The 23052-nt window shown below is 34.6% G+C and overlaps 4 protein-coding genes across 5 annotated transcripts; all 4 read left to right on the top strand.

The window, feature by feature from the left end:
• Positions 1-962: 962 nt before the first annotated feature.
• On the top strand, positions 963-7237 carry LOC106357869 (non-lysosomal glucosylceramidase). Of its 2 annotated transcripts, none has more exons than XM_048736563.1 (19): positions 963-1301; positions 1388-1498; positions 1579-1689; positions 1753-1809; positions 1902-1978; positions 2070-2169; positions 2404-2477; positions 2575-2675; positions 2757-2860; positions 3112-3165; positions 3241-3296; positions 3383-3421; positions 4112-4253; positions 4427-4611; positions 4908-4975; positions 5136-5208; positions 5331-5392; positions 5473-6673; positions 6753-7237. In XM_048736563.1, exons 2-19 carry the CDS (start codon positions 1415-1417, stop codon positions 7003-7005), a joined length of 2841 nt encoding a protein of 946 aa, XP_048592520.1. In that variant the 5' UTR covers positions 963-1301; positions 1388-1414; the 3' UTR covers positions 7006-7237. The 2 variants fall into 2 exon arrangements, with proteins under 2 accessions (XP_048592520.1, XP_013653032.1); XM_013797578.3 differs by having other exon boundaries at positions 1383-1498.
• A 448-nt stretch (positions 7238-7685) lies between these two features.
• On the top strand, positions 7686-9667 carry LOC106357868 (endo-1,3;1,4-beta-D-glucanase-like). Its single transcript, XM_013797577.3, has 7 exons — positions 7686-8020; positions 8142-8163; positions 8437-8563; positions 8713-8803; positions 8906-8995; positions 9109-9209; positions 9304-9667. The coding sequence occupies exons 1-7, from the start codon at positions 7873-7875 to the stop codon at positions 9442-9444; spliced, it is 720 nt and encodes a 239-aa protein (XP_013653031.1). The 5' UTR covers positions 7686-7872; the 3' UTR covers positions 9445-9667.
• A 954-nt stretch (positions 9668-10621) lies between these two features.
• Positions 10622-12315, top strand: LOC106356243 (dual specificity protein phosphatase 1-like). The gene is made up of 5 exons (XM_013796033.3): positions 10622-10886; positions 11081-11370; positions 11451-11571; positions 11646-11791; positions 12049-12315. Coding segments are annotated over exons 1-5 (594 nt in total). The 5' UTR covers positions 10622-10884; the 3' UTR covers positions 12084-12315.
• Positions 12316-15317: 3002 nt separating this feature from the next.
• Positions 15318-17052, top strand: LOC106357866 (ribosome production factor 2 homolog). The gene is made up of 6 exons (XM_013797576.3): positions 15318-15497; positions 15596-15799; positions 15991-16236; positions 16311-16553; positions 16641-16706; positions 16778-17052. The coding sequence occupies exons 1-6, from the start codon at positions 15429-15431 to the stop codon at positions 16895-16897; spliced, it is 948 nt and encodes a 315-aa protein (XP_013653030.1). The 5' UTR covers positions 15318-15428; the 3' UTR covers positions 16898-17052.
• The last annotated feature ends 6000 nt before the right edge of the window (positions 17053-23052 follow it).

Raw genomic sequence — 23052 nt, 5'->3', positions numbered from 1 at the left:
CAATGCAGTTAAAAAAAAACAGAGGTTTTGTGTTATTTGCTACATTGTTTCTAAAAGTTAGGAAACAAGACAGCATCCTCGAAACAATCCTGGTACAATATTTTTATTCTTTCTCTCATCAACTACAAGCACAGCTGGGATAGCAAATAGCAATAGAGTGCCTCAAGTCCGCATCCGAGGGAGAGGGATGCTCTCTCCTCTATTTGAAGACATTGGCATAAACCTCCATGATCAAGCACCATTACCACAAAGAGGCTAACTAAGAGAATTTGGTGCTTACCAAGTCCATCACTGGCGGCTTTGAGCATCCGTGATCTTACCTCCACTTCTACCTCACAAAATTCCAAACCCTTGTTTTGCATCAGAACACGCACATTCGGACTTTCATATATGTATGTCAAGTAAATGTCAAGAATCATATGTAACCGTGAACGTCTAGTTCCACATGGTTTTATCCGTTAAAATAACATTAATATATTTGTAATCATATGATTGACTGTTGACATTAAATAAAATTAGTTACATTCAATTTATAATTAACAGAAAGTTATAATCTAATATGAAATTTTATATTAACAAAAATCTTTTGATCTTAAACTTATATTTTCTACACAATTTTAGATGTGATTCAATTTTAGCGTTGAAAGTAAAACGAAGAGAAGTCAAATAACTACTTGAACAAAATTCATAATTTCAACAATTTTCCATGGAATAAATTATGAATGCGGCATCAGCGTGGAGCAGACTATATAGTATATACGAAAACGTTTTAGATAGCACTATACTTTTATATAATCAATTTCCATTCTTTTAATAATGAATGGCAACTTTTAAAATAGTGATGCTTTGGGTTTGTGATTAAATAAATAAAATAAATAAGGGGGGAAGGGGTGTTTAGGGTAATTAAGTTACACACCAGAAGAGACCACCGTTGGATATATGTATAAAAAGTGTGGATCTCATCTCATCCGGAGTGTTGAGTTTCATTACCGCTTAAAAGGAAGGTACAGACTTCTCTGACCAAACGCAAAGAATCACCGACCCATTCCTTCCTTCCTACACAACTCTGATTCCAGATTCGCCTCTTTGATGATTCGATTTGATTTGTTTCGATCCATCCATCATCGTTTCGTTTTTTTTCTTCTTAAAATCAGTTTGGGTTTCTGAATCTCCGATGCGTTTAAATCATCTGCAAAAGTATTGCTTAATCCTTGAATCTGACAGCAACAATTGAGTCTGCGATTGCTTCTTCGATTTGAAGCTCTGCTTTTAATCAGGAGAAAAGACAGACCACCTTCCATGTAAAAATTCGATTTTTTTCTTTCCAAAGTGTTTCAGTATGAGTTCGTATTGTGAAAACTAATCTATATTGATCTTATCAGTGTAGAAATTGAGGAACTGACTTAGAGTGGAAATGGTGGGGCCAAGTACTTTGTTTCACCGGAGGAAGCATTCATGGCCTCCTGAGGAATTCATCACCAAAACTACTTTGCAATTAGTATCTCCACTTTCTCTCTCTTTTTTTGTATGAAGAATCCTTTTGGATTTTGACTTTGTATATATAATTTGCTTTTGTAGCTTGATTTCGATAGTGCTGCTCCGCCACCGCACGCATGGAGGAGGAGATTGAACTGCCATGCCAATATCTTGAAAGAGTTCACTATCACCTTTCGAGAAGCCATCAAAATGGTATTAATACTTTTCTTTTTATGTGATTTTATTTTTGGAGTTTTGCTAAATGCGGGATTACAGGTAAGGTTGGGGATACGTTTATGGTCTTATGTCAGAGAAGAAGCCTCCCATGGAAGGGTATCTCTTTCTATCTCACGCTGCTCCTTACTACCTTCTTCCTTTGTCTGTGAATGTTACTTTATAGATTTTGTTTTTCATATATGCTGCAGAAAGCACCTATCGATCCTTTCACCAAAGAGAATTGTAAACCATCTGCATCCCAAGGTGTTCCCCTCGGAGGAATGGGGTACCATATAGCATCTACTCTCTCTCTGTCTTTTGGTTTTTTATCATCCATAGCTTAGGTTTTTGATCAGTGCTGCTACTGGTAATTGCAGAAGTGGAAGCATATCTAGGGGCTTCAGGGGCGAGTTTAAGCAATGGCAAATTACTCCTGGAACGTGTGATCCATCACCTATGATGTCTAATCAGTTTTCTGTAAGTCTTTCTACTGACACTAGTGGACCTGGAATCTATGCTTCTGGAATCGCTGACTGTTACTTCCACTGTTTCATTGTTTTTTTCTTCCCATACTCTATAGCCTTTTATTCTTTTACTGTTTTACTCTTTCTGGATCTTGCAACAGAGAAAGTACCCATTAGTTGTTCTTACTTTAGTTGCAAATCTCCTTACTTTTGTTACTTGTAACATTTCCGTGGCTCATCCTTGCAGATTTTTATTTCTCGAGAGGGTGGGCACAAAAAATATGCATCAGTTTTGGCTCCAGGCCAGCATGGAAGTTTAGGGTAAGTATCAGTTTTACAAAGTATCCTCTGTTTCAACGATGCAAGTTTTTTTTCTTCTTCTTAATTCACGTACCTTGCACTGGTTTCATGGTCTCAGAAAAACGCGTGATAAAGGTATTTCTTCATGGGGTTGGAATCTGAATGGCCAGCACTCTACTTATCATGCGCTATTTCCTCGGGCATGGACTGTATATGATGGTAACTACCTACACAACCTTTTCTTGTAAGGCTATAATATCTCTCTCTGTATATTAATTGTAATGTTGCTTCTGTTTGTAGGTGAGCCTGACCCAGAGTTAAAGATTTCATGTCGACAAATATCTCCCTTTATACCAAACAATTACCGAGATAGTAGTCTTCCAGCAGCTGTTTTCGTATATACTGTAAGTATTCTACTCATCTAGTGGATATTCATAATATGGAAAGAAAGGATGTATGTTTTTGTCAAACAATCTTTGGAATATCTAGACTGTGCACCTTCCACATGTATGGGTCTGTTTTGATACTTTTGACTTAGTTGATGAACGTCTACATATTCTTATATTTCAATGTCTTAAGTGGTAGCACTTATGGAGTATTAATCTCCTGCAACCAGAATCTGAGGAATTTCTAAGAGTTTTTACTTTTATTTTAGTTGGTGAACACTGGAAAGGAAAGGGCAAAAGTCAGTCTTCTTTTTACATGGGCGGTGAGTTGGCATCTGATTCATTTCTATTACATTATATCCAGAAGAGGAGATGTTTACCAGCTTTGTCTTTTACAGAACTCAATTGGTGGGACTTCGCATATGTTAGGGGGTCATGTGAATGAGCCATTTGTGTAAGGAGAAATATATGACCTCTTTTCTATAAGTGGTTATGGCTTCAAGTCGAAATGTAATTTTTTTTTGTCCTTCTTCCTTTCAGAGGCGAGGATGGGGTCTCTGGCGTCCTCTTACATCACAAGTAAGTAACTTTACCTTAATAGCTATAAAGCTGTTGGTATGCATATATGTAGTGGTCGACATTGCCATTCTTTCTTTATTAGTGGAGGACAATTAGGAAATGACAATACCGGAAGTGTTATTGTTAAAAGCATCGTTCCATTCCTTACACTTGACGTGTTCAAATAACTGATCCGGTGAATAAGATTGTACCAACTCACAATATTCCTTTTTAGTTTCTTAGCACCACAATGTTTCCTACTAGGACTAGTATTTAGACTATTAATGTCCCGGTCTTATCTTTTGAACTCTTTTGTAATGTGATTGTGTGAGTAGTTGACACTTGACAATTGATCTCGAAATACTAACTTGTCCATTGCAATTTGCTTCTGGTACGAAGCATGTACTTGTGTTGTGCCTGGTTGCATGGAATGTTTATTGTAGTCTTATTGTTTCTGCTGTGTCTTCTATTAAATGGGTGGGATGCACGTTATCTTGACTCTCTGAATAAATGAAGGATCTCCAAGTAAATCATCTTGCTAAACCAATTTAAGCTGTTTTTTTTCTGAATGTTTGACATTTTTTACTGGCATATCTGTTCACACGCTCGATTAATGGAGTTGATCTGGTAGAATATTTTTGGTACAGTAGAATGCTGTGTTTTTTTCTCTAAGCGAATATACTTCTTTTTAATGTGCTGATAATTTTTCAGGACAGGCAAGGGAAACCCTCCTGTTACATTTGCGATCTCTGCTTGTGAGACTCAGAATGTGAATGTGACTGTTTTGCCATGCTTTGGATTGTCTGAAGACAGTTCTTTTACAGCAAAGGATATGTGGGATAAAATGGAAAAGGTAACTTTTCGTTCCATCATCGTTTTCAGACTTTGCATGTGGATTTCATACCATGCTATTGACTATAAGTGTTTTCTATTCTGAATCGTCAGTCGTAGTAGAAGAACGTTTGTTTTATATATGTCTGGAGTGTTTTATAAATGAGACTGACATATATATATTCTATATAAAAGGATGGGAAATTTGATCAAGAAAACTTCAATAGTGGGCCGAGCGTGCCTTCAACAGCTGGAGATACTATTTGTGCAGCAGTCTCAGCTACTGCATGGGTAGAGGCTCATGGCAAGTGCACTGTGTCTTTTGCTCTTTCATGGTCATCCCCAAAAGTGAAATTTTCAAAAGGAAGCACATATGACAGGTAAATAAAGTACAGCATTTTATGGTATTTTCCTAAATTGAGAGATTGAACTGTTTAGCTGTCGATTATTATTTCAAACTTAGTTTCATAATGTTGTCGTGAAAATTGCTATTTATCCTTCCATTGCGTAAGTTTTCTGTGTATCTTTTGAAATGTGGTATCAGTTTGTTAGCAAAAATAAAACCTTGTGCTTGACTTGGGTGTATCAATTAAGTACTTTTCGAATATAAGATATGTAGCCAATATATCATTGTGGTATGCCAAATACTGTCTGATTTGTATTTTCTGTCTTGCAGGAGATATACTAAATTTTATGGAACTTCGCCAAGAGCAGCTGTGGACCTTGTGCATGATGCACTAACACGTATGTATCTATATTATCAATTTCTTAACGTCTTATGCTTCACTTGAGTTGCCACTGTTCTGTATGGATGCATACTACTGTTGAATTGAAACTATTCCATGTTACACATACATAGAACGGTGCTTACATATTAGTGATTAGCTTTGGTTTTCAAATTCAGATTATAAGAGGTGGGAGGAAGATATTGAGGCATGGCAAAATCCCATCCTCAGAGATGAGAGGCTCCCTGAATGGTAATTGCTTTGGAACCTTTCTTTGTATCACAATTCATGCATATTCATGTACCCCATAATAGATGAATTTTTAATGCTTGGATCTCTTGTCGTTGCCCCCTGAATTGTTTTTTGATATTTAGGTACAAGTTCACTCTGTTCAATGAGCTTTACTTTTTGGTAGCCGGTGGTACAGTCTGGATAGGTACCCGTCTATATGCCTATATGATTAAAAATTTTGTTGCTTCTTTTGTTATTTACTTTCTCAAACATGTTCTGTTGCAGACTCTGCTTCAGTCCGTGCCAATGGGAATAGTCAGCTTCAACAATCAGATTTAGGAAATTCAGATGGTGGAGTTGACAGTAAAGACCAACAGAATAACCGTGATGATTGCGACAGTAATGGAATAGAAAGCAATGGGGAAGCATCAGTTACTGACAAAAGCAATGGTTTATTTGTAGACACTTCGCACGTAGATGATGATGTTGGTAGGTTTCTGTACTTGGAAGGTGTGGAGTATGTGATGTGGAACACGTACGATGTGCACTTTTACGCATCCTATGCGCTCCTTATGCTATTCCCAAAGATCGAACTGAACATCCAGCGTGATTTCGCTAAAGCCGTGTTGTCTGAGGATGGGAGGAAGGTTAAGTTCCTTGCAGAGGGGAACTTGGGGATCCGCAAGGTCAGAGGTGCTGTTCCTCACGATCTAGGGATGCATGATCCGTGGAACGAAATGAATGCCTACAACATACACGACACAAGCAAGTGGAAAGATCTTAACCCAAAGTTTGTGCTTCAGGTGTATAGAGATTTCGCAGCTACAGGGGATTACCAATTTGGTATAGACGTTTGGCCAGCGGTTCGTGCTGCTATGGAGTACATGGAACAGTTTGATAGAGACAACGACGATCTGATAGAGAACGACGGTTTCCCTGATCAGACGTACGATACGTGGACTGTTCATGGCGTGAGCGCCTACTGTGGTTGCCTGTGGCTTGCTGCTCTTCAGGCAGCAGCAGCAATGGCTCTCCAGATCGGTGATAAGTTCTTTGCGGAATTGTGTAAGAACAAGTTCTTGAATGCGAAGGCAGCATTGGAAGCGAAACTCTGGAACGGAACGTACTTCAACTATGACAGCGGGGCGAGCAGCAACAGCAAGTCGATACAGACGGATCAGCTTGCGGGTCAGTGGTATACTGCATCCTCAGGCCTGCCTCCTATTTTCGAGGATTCTAAAATCAAAAGCACTTTGCAAAAGATCTTTGATTTCAATGTGATGAAGACGAAAGGAGGGAGAATGGGTGCTGTAAATGGGATGCATCCTGATGGGAAAGTGGATGAGACATGCATGCAGTCACGTGAGATATGGACAGGTGTCACGTATGCAGCAGCAGCTACTATGATCCTCTCTGGCATGGAAGAACAAGGGTTCACTACTGCTGAGGGAATCTTCACAGCTGGCTGGTCAGAAGAAGGTTTCGGGTAAGTTTATCTCGAGCATGATCATGATGGTTTATTGGAGATTTTGATTTGATTTGACCTGTTTTTGAACTTGATACAGATACTGGTTCCAGACACCGGAAGGGTGGACAATGGATGGGCATTACAGGTCATTGATATACATGAGGCCTCTCGCAATATGGGGAATGCAGTGGGCGTTGTCGCTGCCAAAGGCAATCCTTGATGCTCCTAAGATCAACATGATGGACAGAGTTCACATGTCCCCTAGAAGCCGCAGATTCTCTCACAACTCCAGAGTTGTAACACACAAAGCTAAGTGTTTTGGAGATTCTTCTTTAAGCTGTTCCTGCTGAATACTCGGACATAGAATGTTCTGGATTGTAACTGTAATGTAATTAACAGGTGGGAAATATTTCCATGAAAAATAATGGAAACGTTTCTAGAATGTTGCGGTACAAATTGCTCATAGAGAGAGAGTTAATGTTTTGCAGGAAGATGATAAGTTTGTTTGCTTTTTTTCATGGTTAATAACCTCAGAAGAACATTTTGTATTCAAGTTTCCTTAGCAGAATCTTTAAAGACTTTTTTGCTTCGTACATAGAGAAAAGAAAGCTAAGGACAGGTTCTTTCTCAGTTTAGCCAATGGATGTATCACTTATATATCTCGTGTTATTTGCTAACAATTTTTTTTGTCTTGTAACGAATATTCGATCAATCACTACTCTGTCTCCAGTTGGACCTAGCACCTAGAGAAAATTGGGAATTAACCAAAAATTATTCGGGACAGAATTTTTAGATTGTTTAATATGTTATAAAACATGTTGATCTTTAATTGTATATAACATTAATATATTTTGATGTATAGGACTATATAAACACACATAGAATATATAAATTTAATATAGTGTAATTTCATCAAAATTATGAATATAAATTATATTTATCAATTTTTAAATCAAATAAATAAATAAAAATATTATTAAAAATAAAATAATAATAATAATAATAAATAGATTAAACGGTCGTCAAAGCGGTTAGAAAAACATCCCATTTTTTAGACCGATTTGGTATAAATCGAGAAGAATGGCTGCGTCACTTTGTCTGTAGTTGTTAGATCATGACCACGATAGCCATTATTTAATAGGCTACAAAAAGAAAACGTAATGATTGAGTTTGGTCATTTTTGTCTGTCTCTCTAACCTATCTGAACTGAAGAACACATGTCGGGACCTCAGTGCTGCGAAAACCCGCCGGCTCTCAACCCGGTCTCCGGGTCGGGTCATGTGGAGAAGCTGGGTGGGCTCGATGCTTACGTCTCTGGCTCTCTTGATTCCAAGTTGTGCGTCATCCTCATCTCTGATGTTTTTGGTAAATCATTCTTCTTTGCTCTTATCTCAAACTCTCATATGTTTTAGTCATAGACATGATTTTTATTGGACCCGTTTGATCTCTGTGTTCTGACTTGTGCTTCGTTTATTTTCTTCTTCAGGGTATGAAGCTCCAAACTTGAGGTAATAGTTTGTTCCACTCTCGTTAGATTTTGCATAAATAGGTTTACTGGCTTTGCACTTTACAAGTTGAAAGTCTTTTAAAGTGTTACGAATTCGAACTTTGCGTTATCTGATCTGATATCATTTGGATAAGATGTGACTGTTTCACTGGCTGCAGTTTTTTTTTTTTTTTTGAAAAAAAGCTTTGAGTCACTGTTTGGTTGCACACTCTGCAAGTCACTTTGCTGTTTTCGAGATTCTATGGAGTTTGAATTCTTTATGTTATGTTTTAAGGGCGCTTGCGGATAAGGTTGCAGCTTCTGGATTCTATGTTGTGGTTCCTGATTACTTCTATGGAGATCCTTTTGATGCCTCTAATCAGGAGAGACCCATCTCTCTCTGGCTCAAAGACCATGGCGCTGTCTGTTTCTCTATCCCTTATCCTTAATTCAGTTGTGTTCTACCATAACGTCGTTGTTCACAAGTGGATCCACTTAGGTGTTATGGTCTTCTTGTTTTTTTGTTTCGATAGATTCCATCTGAGAATCATTTCATGTTCTCTTTTCCCAGGATAGGGGATTTGAAGACACAAAGCCAGTAATTGAAGCCATAAAGAGCAAAGGCATAACTGCTATTGGAGCTGCAGGGATGTGTTGGGGTGGTGAGTTTGTAGTGAAAATATGTGACATTCTCTTATCTTTCACTACTAACATCTGGAAGTGTCTAATGCATGTTTCTTATCTTGTCTTAATGGGATCTTCAGCAAAAGTGGTGGTGGAATTGTCTAAGCAAGAGCTTGTTCAAGCAGCGGTTTTGCTTCATCCTTCTTTTGTCACGGTCGACGATATCAAGGGTAAGTGACTATTAGTACTTTGATAACATAGATACTTCCATCTTGATTCCTCACATAAACATGGTTACATGAGTAACAATGAGTTTCATGCCTCGCCTAATGGTTTGGTGCAGGTGGGAAGGTACCAATTGCTATACTAGGAGCTGAGATTGATCAGTTGTCTCCACCAGCACTCTTGAAGCAATTTGAGGAGATTCTTGCTTCCAAACCTGAGGTAAAGCCTCTACTTCTTCTGCAACTCAACGAGTTTTATCTCTTTCAAACTGTAGAAACAAAACTAATTGACTTGAAAAAACGGGAATGTGTAGGTGAATAGTTATGTGAAGATACACCCGAAAGTGACACACGGTTGGACAGTTAGGTACAAGACGGATGACCCAGAGGCGGTTAAAGCTGCAGAAGAAGCGCACAAGGAGATGCTTGATTGGTTTGTGACTTACGTTAAGTGAATGAGAAAGGTTGTCTAACGTGATCACATTTGCTGCTACTACTACTACTAATAGTGTTGGTAAATGAAAATAAAGAGAGAGATGAACTATGAAACTCTTTGTTGGTGTCTTTACTCTCTATAGCTAGGCTATAGCCTCTTTGGAAGCATGTTGCTATGTTGTGATTTTGGTTTATGATGCCGAACATTTGTCCAAAAAAAAAGAAACTTAATTTGCTGAAAAAGAAAATATCTATATAAATCTTTTTCTTTAAAAAAAAATAAAATCTATTTTCAAAGAAAGGGAAACAGCGTTCAGGAGCTTTACATCATAAGAGAAACATGAAGAACTTTAACTTCTCTTTCAGAAATAACATTGCGATATCCTCTTGACCATGTATGTTGCATTGCTATTAGGAGAGCTTTCAATTCCCAGCTCAAGATTCCTCCATAAATCTTTTGATTGATCTGTCATGCACCATTATGACATCCACTTGAATTTGTAACTAACCAACCATCCCGCTGTAACCATTGTTTCGTTTCTCTTTTCTTTTTCTTACTGCTAATCCATCATAATCACACTTAACAAAACCTTGTGGCTGGTGTTTTTGTATCTTGAAATCAGAGTGCTGCCATTGATTAAAGAGGTCCTTTGAGAATACTGTTCCCTATAAAACAAGAGGTTTCTGCTCTTCCATATATACGCCAGAGAATTGGTAATCACTTATTCATATATGCTCATATTACTGTTGCATTCTATTATATATCCCTTATCTTCATGTCAAAAGTCGCATTGTAGTCACTGAGGATTGATATGGAGGTTGTGCTCCTGTGCATTACCCTTGTGCACAGTGACAATAAAAAAATAAAAAATAAATTATGAATAGTTTTGGTTAGCACAAAATTATGCCGATTGCCGAATTAAACAGAGCAAAAATTCGGTTCGGTTCAACATTTATGTTATTTGGTTGATGAAAATTTTGCCGAAATTAACTAAAGTTTTTGGTTATGGTTATGATAAAAAATTCAGATTTTCGGGTTTTCCATTGTTGGGTTCGAAACTGTAACTTGGTTCAGAATTTTGGTTAGAGTTGGTATGCTTTCGTTTATCTAATTGCCAAACCGGACTGATAACCGAAATTTATTCAAGATGTACCGAATTAAACTAAACTCCTAATCGTAGTAAACTGGAACTGAAAATTTCAGTTCGGTTCGAAAAAAGACTTTCACATCTCTTTACAATGGGTTCGCAGTCCAATATTTATTCTTACAATTATAGGACTTGGATAAAAATATTTAAATATTTTCGTCCTTGGAAAAAAAAAGACAATTTAACATTTGTCCCCATCTTGCCTCCTCCTTCTCCTTCCCCAAAACCTGGAGAACCATGCAGTTTGCCAATTTCTACCTTCTCTAATTCCAATCACCACGATTTGTTTTCTCCTGTTCGCCATCTCTTCCAATGTAAGATCTTCCAATTCATCTGTTGATGTTAAAATTCGTTTTTAGTTTACAATCTATTATCAGACTTTCTCGGGACAATGCAACTCTTAGCTTCGTATCGGTTAGATTTTGATTGTGCCATGTAATCGAATTGAGGAACCCTGATTTTGTTCATTGGGTTTCAAACTGAACGAATGATTCAATTCCAATTTCAGGAGTTCTAGGGGCAGAGGATCATCATCATCATCATCTTTACCAGCAATGGATGAGTATAACGAAACCGTCAAGAATCAGATACAAGCCCTTGTTCGTGTTATCAAAGTCGCTCGTGCCTATAGAGAAGACAACGTCCCTTCCCTTATCCAAGAGGGTCTTTATCTTGGATCCGTCGCTGCAGCTTGCAACAAGAACCTCTTGAAATCTTACAACGTTACCCATATCTTAACCGTGGCTTCCTCCTTGAGACCTGCTCACCCTGATGATTTCCTCTACAAGGTTGTTCGAGGTATGATCCCATATATATTCTAAAGTTCTCACCTTCTTGTGCCTCTTTGTGATGGGATTTGCTTGCTTTCTTGCTTGTAGTTGTGGATAAGGAAGACACCAATTTGGAAGTGTATTTCGATGAGTGTTTCGATTTCATTGATGAAGCCAAGAAGCTAGGTGGTAGCGTTCTTGTCCATTGCTTCGTTGGCAAGTCACGCAGGTTTGGTTCTCATTGAAATTTGAACTTGCTTTGTTTTATGACACTCTGTTTCTTCAATGTTTTGCTCCTTGTAGTGTCACTGTAGTTGTTGCTTACCTCATGAAGAAACACGGAATGACTTTAGCCCAAGCATTGCAACATGTTCAGAGCATTAGACCTGTGGCAAGTCCCAACGCCGGTTTCATCAAGCAATTACAAGACCTCGAAAAGTCTTTACAAGGTAATAATGCCTTCTCTGTATTTCAACTCATATAGTCATATGCATACTTACTGTGTCTATGGCATCTTGGGGGTCTTCTGTTCTTACCATGTCTGTGGTGGTGAATCTAAATTAGAGGCTCTTTTACTTTGTCTGTCTAGTGCAATAGTAGATGAAGATCTGAGAGTGACCTGACTCGTAGGACGAAAATCAAATTGTTGTGGAGGAACAAGACCGTTCATTCATGTTTATAACTCTAGTTACTTGCATCTTAACAGGAAAGCAAGAACGGATTGCACAATCTCAAGCGTGAAGAACCCACCAAGATCGTACCTTTTAGGAGAAACTTGTAAATCTCACACGAAGCATCATCATATGTTTTGTTGTTTCTCCTTGACAACTTGATAAGAAAAACATGGAAACGATTCTGTAAATTTTCTTTGTTTCATGAATGTCATAGTCTATTCAGTGAACTAAAAGAAAAAGATAAAAAAAAAACCTGTAAATATTTTGAATTATAACAAAACCACATACATCTCCTCTCTTCATATGCTATATATGTATAGTGTTGTGTTATATACTGTCAGAAAATAGAAAACTAGAGAAAGACTTAGCAGTCATTTCATTGGATTCTCTATTGTTGAGCAGTATACATATAGATTCTCTAATAGTTTTACATTACACTCTTTCAAAGTTGAGGGATGAAAAAGTTAAAGTGTTGTGGAGGAACAACAGTTCATGTAAATACATCTTACTTGGATCTTCCTCTCTCTAAAACAGTAAAGAAATAATGGATTGAACAATGTCAGCACAAAGATACCTTTTGAGAGAAACTTGTAAAACTCACACCGTGTTGGTTTTTGGACCGTTCTCCTCAGAGCGTGTAATGCCGAAGGAGATATCTAGAGAGAATTCTAGAGCTGGAATCCTACTTGGTCTAATACACATGTAACTATCCAATATGTATTCAAGAAATGAGAAATGGAACGTGGTCCTTATGCTTATAAACATAACGATACATTCATGATCATAATAATATTCTTGTATAATTATATGGAGACATTCAGTTGATAATAATGGATGGCGTTTGCTAAGTCCCGCGAGACACCAAAATTTTTGTAAAATTCTTCATTTTAGTCTAACCACTATTCTATTATATGTTAATTAGTAGTAAACATATGCTGAGATTCTTATGATTGACCAGTTACAAGCGCTATTTAGGTTCTTAGTATATATGGCTTCTTTCAGTCCAATATTTGGTCCATATTATTTACCGTCACTGGAGTTTACGCCACGCTATTAGTGAGATTGCCTACAGCTGTTATTGTCCCTCTATGTTGCAACAATCCAACATCAGTTTTATGAACTTGTAAATTTTCTTTTCTTTTATGAATGTGGTCCTTAAGTTTATAAACATAATAATATTCTTATATATGTATAATTATGTAAAATTTCAAAATTTTATGTTCATTTTACATTTGGATGATATTATCCTCCAATTCAGTTTATATCCCTAAATCATTATAATTTTAATTTTCAAAAATATGATGAAAGAACTACAAAAGGTCAAAGTATTTTGAATCATACAAAGTTTCATAAAAGACGCATTCTCCTCAGAAAACCAAAATATGAAACATAAAGATTAGATTTTATGATGGATTCACCACACATACAAGTATCAAAAACAATTTTCAGTTTCGTAGATCGAGCTTTCATATACGGAAAATAACTTATTTCTATAGATTAATTGCTCTTATATATCCATGTTTTAGATTCATGTTAGAAATTTGTGAAACAATGCAATATTATAATATATATATATATATATATATATATATATATATATATATATATCTATCTAATCTGTAACTGTTTGCTCTATTTTTCAAGAAATATCAGCCTAAAATCAAAACAAATAGTTAAGAAACAAATTCAACATTCTTTTGTCTTGTTGGTAAAAAGTGTCATAAAATTTTCTAAATTGTTTCAGTTTTTCATTCATCCTCTAATTAATGAATATACAGAGTAAGCATAACAAAGAGTACACATTTCATGCTTTAAAAATATTTAGAAGAAATTTATATTACTTTTATCATCTTATACATATATGATTTATGAATGTTCACAACTTCACAATTGATTATGGTCCTCGTTAAAATTCATGTCTTCCAAAATATAATACAAGGTGAAATATGTGAACAAACCGAAGATCGCGACAACAAACTGACACAAACACAATACGAGGTTGATCAGAGGTTATACCCCAAGAAAGTTTGCAGCTGCTTAAGATTTGATAGTGTCTTTGCAAGAGTTTTTTGCGTTGACTCCTCCAAAGATTGTAATGATTCCCTAATAGGGAGTAATTTGGTATTGATGGTCCTCTCAAGTGTTGAAAATAAATTCATGTTGAAAGAATCAAATAGTCTCAAATAGGGAGTAATTTAGTAATGGTTCACTTTCTTTATATGTTTCTGAGCAGAAATGTATGGAAGATATTGCTTAGATTTTATAGAAAAATTGCCGACTTATTAGCGACTAATTACCGACTACTCAGAAACAATTAGTTATACCAACCGATTAGCGACTAAGTTATGACCACTAAAACTCAGTTGCTAAATAGTCGCCAAATACTGACTATATGGCCACTGAATTATTCCAAGTTAGTTACACCAACCATAAAACGTAAACAACTTGTTTTGTACTGGTTTTCACCAACCGATTAGCGACGACGTTATGACCCCAGATATCAGTCGCTAAATAGTCCATATACAGACTACATTGCGACTACGCAACTCCGACAACGCTAATAGTCGCAAATCAGTCGTAACTTGACGACTAAATGACGACTATTTTTCAGTCGCTATTTAGCGACCGATTTATGACTGATTTTTCTGAGTTGCAAATCAGTCGTCCATCAGTCGCCAAACAGTCGTACATGTCAACGACTATTTATTCAGTCGGTCGGAAATCACATGTTTTCTTGTAGTGACCCAACAATTTCAAGAGTTTGCTATCCTGTAAAATTTTCAGAACATACAATTGATCTTACCAAAACCAAAGAAACTGTCAAATAAGTCAAAACCTAATCGATCTAACCAAACCAAACAACAATCTCAGAAGTGAAAACCGAATCGATCTTACCAAAACCAAACAACAATTGCATCAACCAAAACCTTATCGATCTTACTGAAACAAAAAAAAAATCGTAAAAATCAAAACCTAGATATACATACCGACAAATCTATTGCCTATTTCGCCATCAATACATTTTATCGTTAACATAATTGACCACAATCATTTTCGGGTAATGCTAATTTTGACTTAAATTTGATAGCTAATGTAATTTGTTTGAAACTAATTTTAATTCAGACAGAAAAATCATCATAATATCTGTGAAAAATGTGTAGGTTGAAATATGTGATCTTTTATGATAAAATTAATTACAAAAGAAAAACAAATTCTAAATGCTAATTGGGTAAAACTTTAATGGGCCGTCAATACTTGGACTGAGCCCATCGTGTATACATTTGGATCTCATTTAAAGAGGAAACGATTTGAAGTTAAAACCCTAGGCTTCTCCTCACTTGAATTGAAAAACCTCATCTTCTTCCTCGGAGCCGTCGGTCGCGTTGCAGAAGTTGCCGGAAAATCATCAGTCATGATGGAAATACGAACTCCCAAGACCCACAAAGCCAAGCGTGTCCTCGAAAAGCGAGCTCCTAAGCTGGTGAGTTCTCTCAAAGCTCCTTCGTATACGTTTGAGCTGTCTTATTGTGGATGGGCCTCTGTAAAGTTACTCACTTTGTTATCTGATTGGCTGTGCAGGTTGAGAATGGGAAGAAGACACTGATACTTCATGGAACAAAGACGAGCGCTACAGTTAGCTCTGTCTTGATGGAGCTGTACCGTCTTAAGAAGGGAGGTGCCATCAAGTACTCTAGGAGGAATGAGAACATTAGGCCATTTGAGAGTGGAGGTGAAACCTCATTAGAGTTCTTCTCTCTCAAAACAGATTGTAGCATCTTTGTGGTAAGTTTTATGTCCTGTTTTAAAAAAAAGCCTGTTGCAGCTTGTTTGTTATTGTTGTTGTCACAATTGGGATCTCTCTGCATAGGGTTTTGGTTATGTAATTATCTTAGACGTCTGCCATCTTGTCTAGATGTGAATATGCTAAAGATATGTTGACTGTAGTTGTTTGGGTGAATGTTGTTATGTGGCAGTATGGCTCTCACACAAAGAAAAGGCCTGACAATCTAGTGCTCGGAAGAATGTATGATCACCATGTCTATGATCTAATTGAAGTTGGGATTGAGAACTTCAAATCTCTGCTATCGTTTTCCTACGACAAGAAGATAGCACCTCATGAAGGATCAAAGCCTTTTATTTGCTTTACTGGAGAAGGTTTTGAGAATGTACCCGAGCTCAAGCAGCTTAAAGAAGTCCTCACTGATCTGTTTCGAGGCGAGGTGAATATTGTTTTCTTGTGATTGTAATTTGCTTATAACAGAACCTGAAAGAAGTTGGATTATTTGGTCTGCAGGTTGTGGAGAATCTAAATCTTACGGGACTAGACCGTGCTTACATATGCACAGCGGTATCACCAACTAAGGTTTTCCTTACTCACTGCGCTATTAAGCTAAAAAAGTCAGGGACCATCGTGCCTCGGATAGAGCTTGTCGAAGTAGGTCCGTCCATGGACTTGGTTATCCGTCGTAACCGTCTTCCCAACGAAGGCCTAAGGAAAGAAGCTATGAAATCATCTAAAGATAAGCCCAAGAAGAAGGTACTTTTAAGATTTTCGTAGCTTTTGTTGTCATGTGTCCTTGAATTTGGTAGAAACAGATGACCAACGACTCTGTTTATTCTACAGGTGAAGAATGTTGATCAAGATGATGTGCTAGGGAAGTTAGGGAGGGTTTATATTCCTGAGCAGGAGGTAAAGAATGAACATACATAATGTGCATAGCAGGTTCCCAAAACTGATTGTTTCAATCTCTTTGTTTGCAGGTCGGGAAAATTCCATTGCCGGATAAATCCAAGGGAGTGAAGAGAGAGCGAAGGGAGGGTAAAGTGAAGAAGAATAAGGAAGAAGGGTCTGCTTCCAAAAAGCTAAAAGAGTCTGAGTAACTCACTACTACCCACTGCATCAAACGACAGTGTTCCAACGTTGAGGAAGATGAGACGATTTTGCAATGTAACATGTGTTTTTTTTCTTCATGAGAATCTATTTCTAAATGTTTTATTATACGCTTATATTAATCGAGATAGTTTTGTTTTGGTAAGTTGCCGCAGCCAAAGAAAGAGTATTATTATTATTAAGAGTTGAAACACACATTTTTTTTTCTCTTTGATTACTACAATAGAAATTGAATTTTGTCTTTGGTAAAGGGAATGTATGTATCGAACTTCAACTAATCTTTGAACAAGATAGTTTTCATAACTAATACGGTTTTAAATTTTTAAGAAAAATGTAAGATATGGTTTTATTTTCGTGGTCTCACAAACATCAATAACTTGGTTTCCAGTGGAACTGCTGAAATTGTTCACATTTAGCATCATTTTCTTTTAATATGTGAGAGTTGTAAAATTGATTCAAGTAAAAAGAATGGGAGATAAGAACACGTCCTTTCCTCACTTTTAGGGTGAATATTCTTATGTTCTTATAATTAATTATTCATCATTTAGGCAAAGAGAATTGAACCTAAACAAAGCTTTATAATAGAGTAGGAGGGAAAGTCCAAAATGTTAAAATGATGATTAGTTTGTATGTTCTTTTTACCTACCAACTTTTAAATGATATTGACTGATCCGTATTCGAGTTCAAAACCTAACAAAGCTTTTATTCAGTTAAATGTCTCCATCTTCCGCACTAGGCTTATATATACCTTCTTTTAAATTTAAACTAGGGCTGTTCAATATGGTAAAACCAAACCGTACCGAACCGAACCGAACCGAAATAGACAATATGGTTTGGTTTTGGTATATACCATATAAACCGAATGGATATAATTTTATAAAAACCGTAGGATTTGGATATGGTTTGGTATATAACCGATTAAACCGAATAAACCGAACAAAACCGATTAAAAGTAGAAACATGTAAATATGTATCTATTTTATAACAATACATGAAAATCTATTTGTTACATTAAGTTAAATTTGTGTTAATAACTATTACCATAATTTTATAGTAATAAAAAACTTTAATTTGTAAAACGTTTTAACTATAACTAAATAACAATACATCGCAATTCATACATCTTATTTTCTAAGTCTTTTTTGATATTTTTTATTTATTTTAGTCTTCACTAAATTAATATGAAGATTATAAATTTGATAGACAATAATTAATGGAAATTTTCAATTGAAAAAGTATAACTTTAATGAACACTAAATATGAAAGAGTGGAAAAACTTTTCTTTCATGTTTCTATTTTGTTTCATATTTTTATTTTCAAAATTTCAAGCTTTGATTTTAGTTATAGATTTGATTATTTTATTTGATGGTAGAGGCATTTTTACTATTTTGTTCATTTATTTGAACATGTAATATATTTTTAATAAATGACTGTATTGACAATATGACTCTAAAATTCATATAATATGATCTCAAACAAAATAATTATGTTTTTTGGTATAAAACCGAATAAACCAAAAACCGACAGTATATAAACCGAACCGAACCGAAGTAAATATGGATTTAGAATGGTAGTTATATTTTACTAACCGAAATACCAAAAACCGAAAAAAACCGAACCGAAACCGAACCGATATCCGGATTGAACACCCCTAATTTAAACCTACCCCTAAGCACCGTTTCTCTAAAAAGTTTTATATGACGCATTTGAAACCAAACAACATTGAACTGAACCATGATTTCAAACAAAACTCAAATACATAAGAAAAGTACAAAATTTAGCAAGTAAAACGATTAAACAAACCAATATCATAGTGTTGGTAGAGTGTTTTTGAGAATATTAGTTCTGTTATTAGTGTGGTCCCATCTTAGTGTTTGATCTAAACTTGTTAGATGAGCGTTGTTGCTTACACGTTGAGGATAATCTTTGGATGAGGTTCTCTTTACTCAGTAAGGCTTTTCGTTTAGACTGCCGGATGAAACAGTTTTCGATTTGCTTAGAACGCCTCCTCAGTCTTGCTTCTTGTTATATAATAATCAGAAGCAAGGCTTTTGTTTAGAGCTGCAAATGGAGAAAAACTGGATTGTTTTTATCTAGCGGTTGGTAAATGGTAATTTAGGACATAATTTGTTAAAATATGAATTTGAAAATGAAATTATATATATTCATTAGAAAAAATATTAATAAAAATCAATATTTGTCCCATTTTAGTCTTATATTCAAATTTAAAATGGATGGGAAAGAAATGAGAATTCACACAACTGAAAATAATCCTCAATAAACTACGTGTTATAAGGAATGATAAACACACTTTTTTTCTGAACAAACAAAGAAAATTACATGAGATATTCTTAAAAATGTAAAACAATGCAATTATCCTGATTAAGTATTATAATTTGCATCGACTTATGAGAGCCTCGTAAGTAATTAATTATATGTACCTACACAAACAGAGAATATGTTTAGCCATTTTTGTAATGACAGAAACTAATCCCTATCCTATCCACACTTAAAAGTTTAGAATATTTACTCATTAATTAATATATATATACTAGATCTAGACCCGTACCCCCACACGCGGATGTTGGATTTAATTTGCGTTCAACGTAAATTTATAAACCATTGATTTTATAAAATGTTCATTTATATTTTTATGTTTTGTAAAATATATTTAGTGTAGAATATATTATATTATAATATAGATGTTTGATAATAATTTTTTATATGTACGTAATATTATATTTATAATCTTATAACTTGATGCAATTTGATGTAATTGTAATATTTTCATATATTAACCTATTGATTTTTTTGTTTATGTATTTAAAAATGATTTAATTTTTACAGTAGGTTTTTATCTATTATTAATTTTATGATATTTGATTTTCTTGAAAATTGTATTGTAGCAGATTAATATATACTATATATTATAGTTTGTGTTTTTATTTTCAGCAAAAAAAAATAACAATTTATTGTAATTAATTAATTTAAATTTTTGATTTTAGGTAAAGTGGCCGATTTGTAAATAAGAAAGAAATATAATGGCTAAATCTGTAAATAAAAAAAAAATATTTAATCTGCTATCCGTGTTTCCAAACAATTCTCATTAATCTGCTATCCAAGTTTCCAAACGATAGAATCTGTAAATGAGAAAGAAATATAGTGACTAAATATGTAAATAAAAAAATATTTAATCTGCTATCTTTGTTTCTAAACAACTTTCATTTAATTTAGTATATAAGTTTTTCAAACAATATCAAAAGGTATTTTAATTTTAATAATATAGATATATATTCTATTCTATTTTATGTATAATAATAAACTAGTATTGCGACAAACACCTTCTCTAGTCCCTAATGTATTAAATACGCTGTTTGGAACATTGTTATTCCCTATACGCGTATACGTAGAAAGACAAGTCTATTCGTATTACAAGTTTCGACTTAATGCATGCACCGTACACGAACAATCGGTGGTCACTTGAAAACAATTTGACTTCCATCTCATTTTCTAATGTCAAAAAATGATAATTTCTACCTGTTTATAAACTTCTAGCCAACGACAAGACACACGTATGTTTGAACATGTAAGGTATGAATGGTGACCAAAGAACGACGAGGAACAAATGCATTTCCTAATATTCCTTTAAAAAGTCACTATTCATAAGGAATAATTTTTTCTTTTTATTCCCTACCACTCCTTTTTTATAGAGAAATAAAGATTAAATTAGTTTCTTGTTAAATATGGGATGAAACAACTATTTCTTTTCATTCCTGCAATTTTGTTCTTCTACGTTCTTTTCCTATTCGTTCTCCTTGTTTCCAAAATGGTCACCATACAGAATCGTAATGTAAATCTATATATATATATATATATAATAGACTTTGTTCTCTTCTTATGACATGTGGAAGAGAGGTTTGTTAACATGTGTCCACATGTTTTTTCTTTTTGTATTTTAGATCTTTTTTCTTTTAAATTATTATAATTTGTCTCATCACTTTCTAATTGTGCACTATCTAATCATTCTCACATTAAGTATCATTATAGTTTGAGAATCTATTTTATTGGTCATTAAAATTTGAAAAATAAGTAAAATAATATAAATATATTTTAAATATTTACTTTATTCCTAACTAAAAATAGCATAAACTTTCATCATTTTATTATTTTTACTATTTTCTATTATTTCTTTTATAAATTATATATTTATTTTACTATTAAAGTTATAAAATAACCAAACTAAAAATAAGAAACTAGAATACAACACAAAATTTAAATATAAAACCTCCATTATCACTCGGAAAACAAAATTTCATAGTAACACTAATTCAATAGAGGTCTAAAGCTGAAAGGAGATCAAACACGAAGACTAACTTACCTCATTGAAGTGTCTTGGCCAGAACAAGTAAAAATTAAAAAAAGATAAAAAGATAAAATCTGAAACAAAGCAATCTCCCGAACAAATATAAGCGTGATCAAGCACCAACGTAAAGAACCAAAAAAGCGGATCAGAGAGGGAGTAATAATCGGAAGGCCAACGTCACCAAGAAGCGGAAAGATATATGTCTAAAGTACCAGAAGCACAACTACTAGCAAAAAGGTAAGAAACACCTCACAAACTAAATAAGAACAGACAAGGCGCACATGCAAGTGAAGAAACACAAAGCTCTGATAGAAGGGACCAAAGCTCCAAAAGACTAACTCCACACACCTATACCAAAAGAAACATGGGATGAAGAGAAACAACCTGAGGGAGGGATAATAGAAACCAACCACCGTGACATCAGAGAATAAGCTTGAGAGCATAAATAACCTTCAAAGCTCACATAGCATACACACGAATGAAAACATTATCCAAACCTAGAGTGGTAAGCATGGTGAAAGGGAAACCTACAAAAGATGCGAGCAGTGATGAAAACTTCAACGAGATGAGAAAACATAGAGGGATTGGGAGACAAAACAAAATCAGCAAACTGTGGAGCTGTCCTCGAGCTATGAAAAAGAGCATATAAGTTATATCCCCAAAAACTAGATCTTGAAATCCAAAACAAACAAGGACTATTGACGGTAAGCCAACGACGAGGAAGACAACATCAAAAACGACTAAAATCTGACCCAACCCAAGGAGATGCAGTTCTAACATCAACCGAAATCTAAGGAAGAAGAGGAGCAACCAATATTGATCGGAAAAACCTACAACGTTGTGAAACAACCACACAACTGGGAACTCATAAATTCGATCTACAACAAATTTCGTATAATCTCACCGACGAAGAAGGTGAAGAAGAATAAGAACATGAGGTGAGTCTTTTTCGGTGATGGTGAGAAGCACCGCACACTAGAAAGATATACGAAAAACAGAGAGGTGACGGCTCAAGGTCAAAAATGGGGAGAGAAAAAAAACATCTTAAAAGTTATAATGTTCAAAAATATGAAAAAAATAAAATACAATTTTTACGCTGAAACCATTAATCTTAAAATCGACAAAGCCTAAATGGAAGTTACTGAAGTTCAATATGCTTTTACATTATATGCTCAATTTACTACTAACAAGTACTATACAAACAACAACACATTACTGGAAAAAAAAACACAAAATATGTTAACCTATCACCTACTACTATATAACACACTAAAAACACTAAATAATGTTCTTAACAAATAAAAACGACCACAAAATTACATTATCCAAAAAGTCATACTCTTAATAACAATAAAATAAAATAATTGTGGACTATCTAATCCTTTTCGCATTAACTATTATTATATGAATTTAATAATCAATTTTATTGTTCCCTAAAATTCAAGATAAATAATAAGTAAATAAATTAATAAAAATATATTTTAAATATTTAATTTATTCACAACTAATAATAACATAAATTTTTATTATTTCATTATTTTACTATTTTTTATTATTTTATTTACAAATTATATATTTATTTTATTCTAGAGTGAATTTACTAAGTAAACTGATTGACATAAAATAGAAAACATTGGTATTGTGATATTGTAACCAATAATTAGTAGGTTTTGGAGGAAACAAATACTAAAAAACCATTTGTTATATTATATTATTAACCATTCATTCTTCGGTTTGCATTATATTTACATTTGACTTATTTTAAAAAATATAATTATTTAA

Source organism: Brassica napus, chromosome A7 (assembly GCF_020379485.1).
Source record: "Brassica napus cultivar Da-Ae chromosome A7, Da-Ae, whole genome shotgun sequence".
Taxonomy (NCBI): domain Eukaryota; kingdom Viridiplantae; phylum Streptophyta; class Magnoliopsida; order Brassicales; family Brassicaceae; genus Brassica; species Brassica napus.
This window is presented reverse-complemented; position numbering and strand designations above follow the sequence as displayed.

Excerpts from the sequence above, each read along its gene's own strand:
- LOC106357868 (XM_013797577.3), top strand. The coding sequence starts at position 7,873 with ATGTCGGGACCTCAGTGCTGCGAAAACCCGCCGGCTCTCAACCCGGTC. Across the intron at positions 8,564-8,712 it reads GGCTCAAAGACCATGGCGCT|GATAGGGGATTTGAAGACAC; the intron begins GTCTGTTTCTCT and ends CTCTTTTCCCAG. Across the intron at positions 8,996-9,108 it reads CACGGTCGACGATATCAAGG|GTGGGAAGGTACCAATTGCT; the intron begins GTAAGTGACTAT and ends GGTTTGGTGCAG.
- LOC106356243 (XM_013796033.3), top strand. Across the intron at positions 11,371-11,450 it reads CCTCTACAAGGTTGTTCGAG|TTGTGGATAAGGAAGACACC; the intron begins GTATGATCCCAT and ends TCTTGCTTGTAG. Across the intron at positions 11,792-12,048 it reads CCTCGAAAAGTCTTTACAAG|GAAAGCAAGAACGGATTGCA; the intron begins GTAATAATGCCT and ends GCATCTTAACAG.
- LOC106357866 (XM_013797576.3), top strand. The coding sequence starts at position 15,429 with ATGATGGAAATACGAACTCCCAAGACCCACAAAGCCAAGCGTGTCCTC. Across the intron at positions 15,498-15,595 it reads AAAAGCGAGCTCCTAAGCTG|GTTGAGAATGGGAAGAAGAC; the intron begins GTGAGTTCTCTC and ends TTGGCTGTGCAG. Across the intron at positions 15,800-15,990 it reads CAGATTGTAGCATCTTTGTG|TATGGCTCTCACACAAAGAA; the intron begins GTAAGTTTTATG and ends GTTATGTGGCAG.
- LOC106357869 (XM_048736563.1), top strand. The coding sequence starts at position 1,415 with ATGGTGGGGCCAAGTACTTTGTTTCACCGGAGGAAGCATTCATGGCCT. Across the intron at positions 1,499-1,578 it reads CCAAAACTACTTTGCAATTA|CTTGATTTCGATAGTGCTGC; the intron begins GTATCTCCACTT and ends TTGCTTTTGTAG. Across the intron at positions 5,209-5,330 it reads GATGAGAGGCTCCCTGAATG|GTACAAGTTCACTCTGTTCA; the intron begins GTAATTGCTTTG and ends TTTGATATTTAG.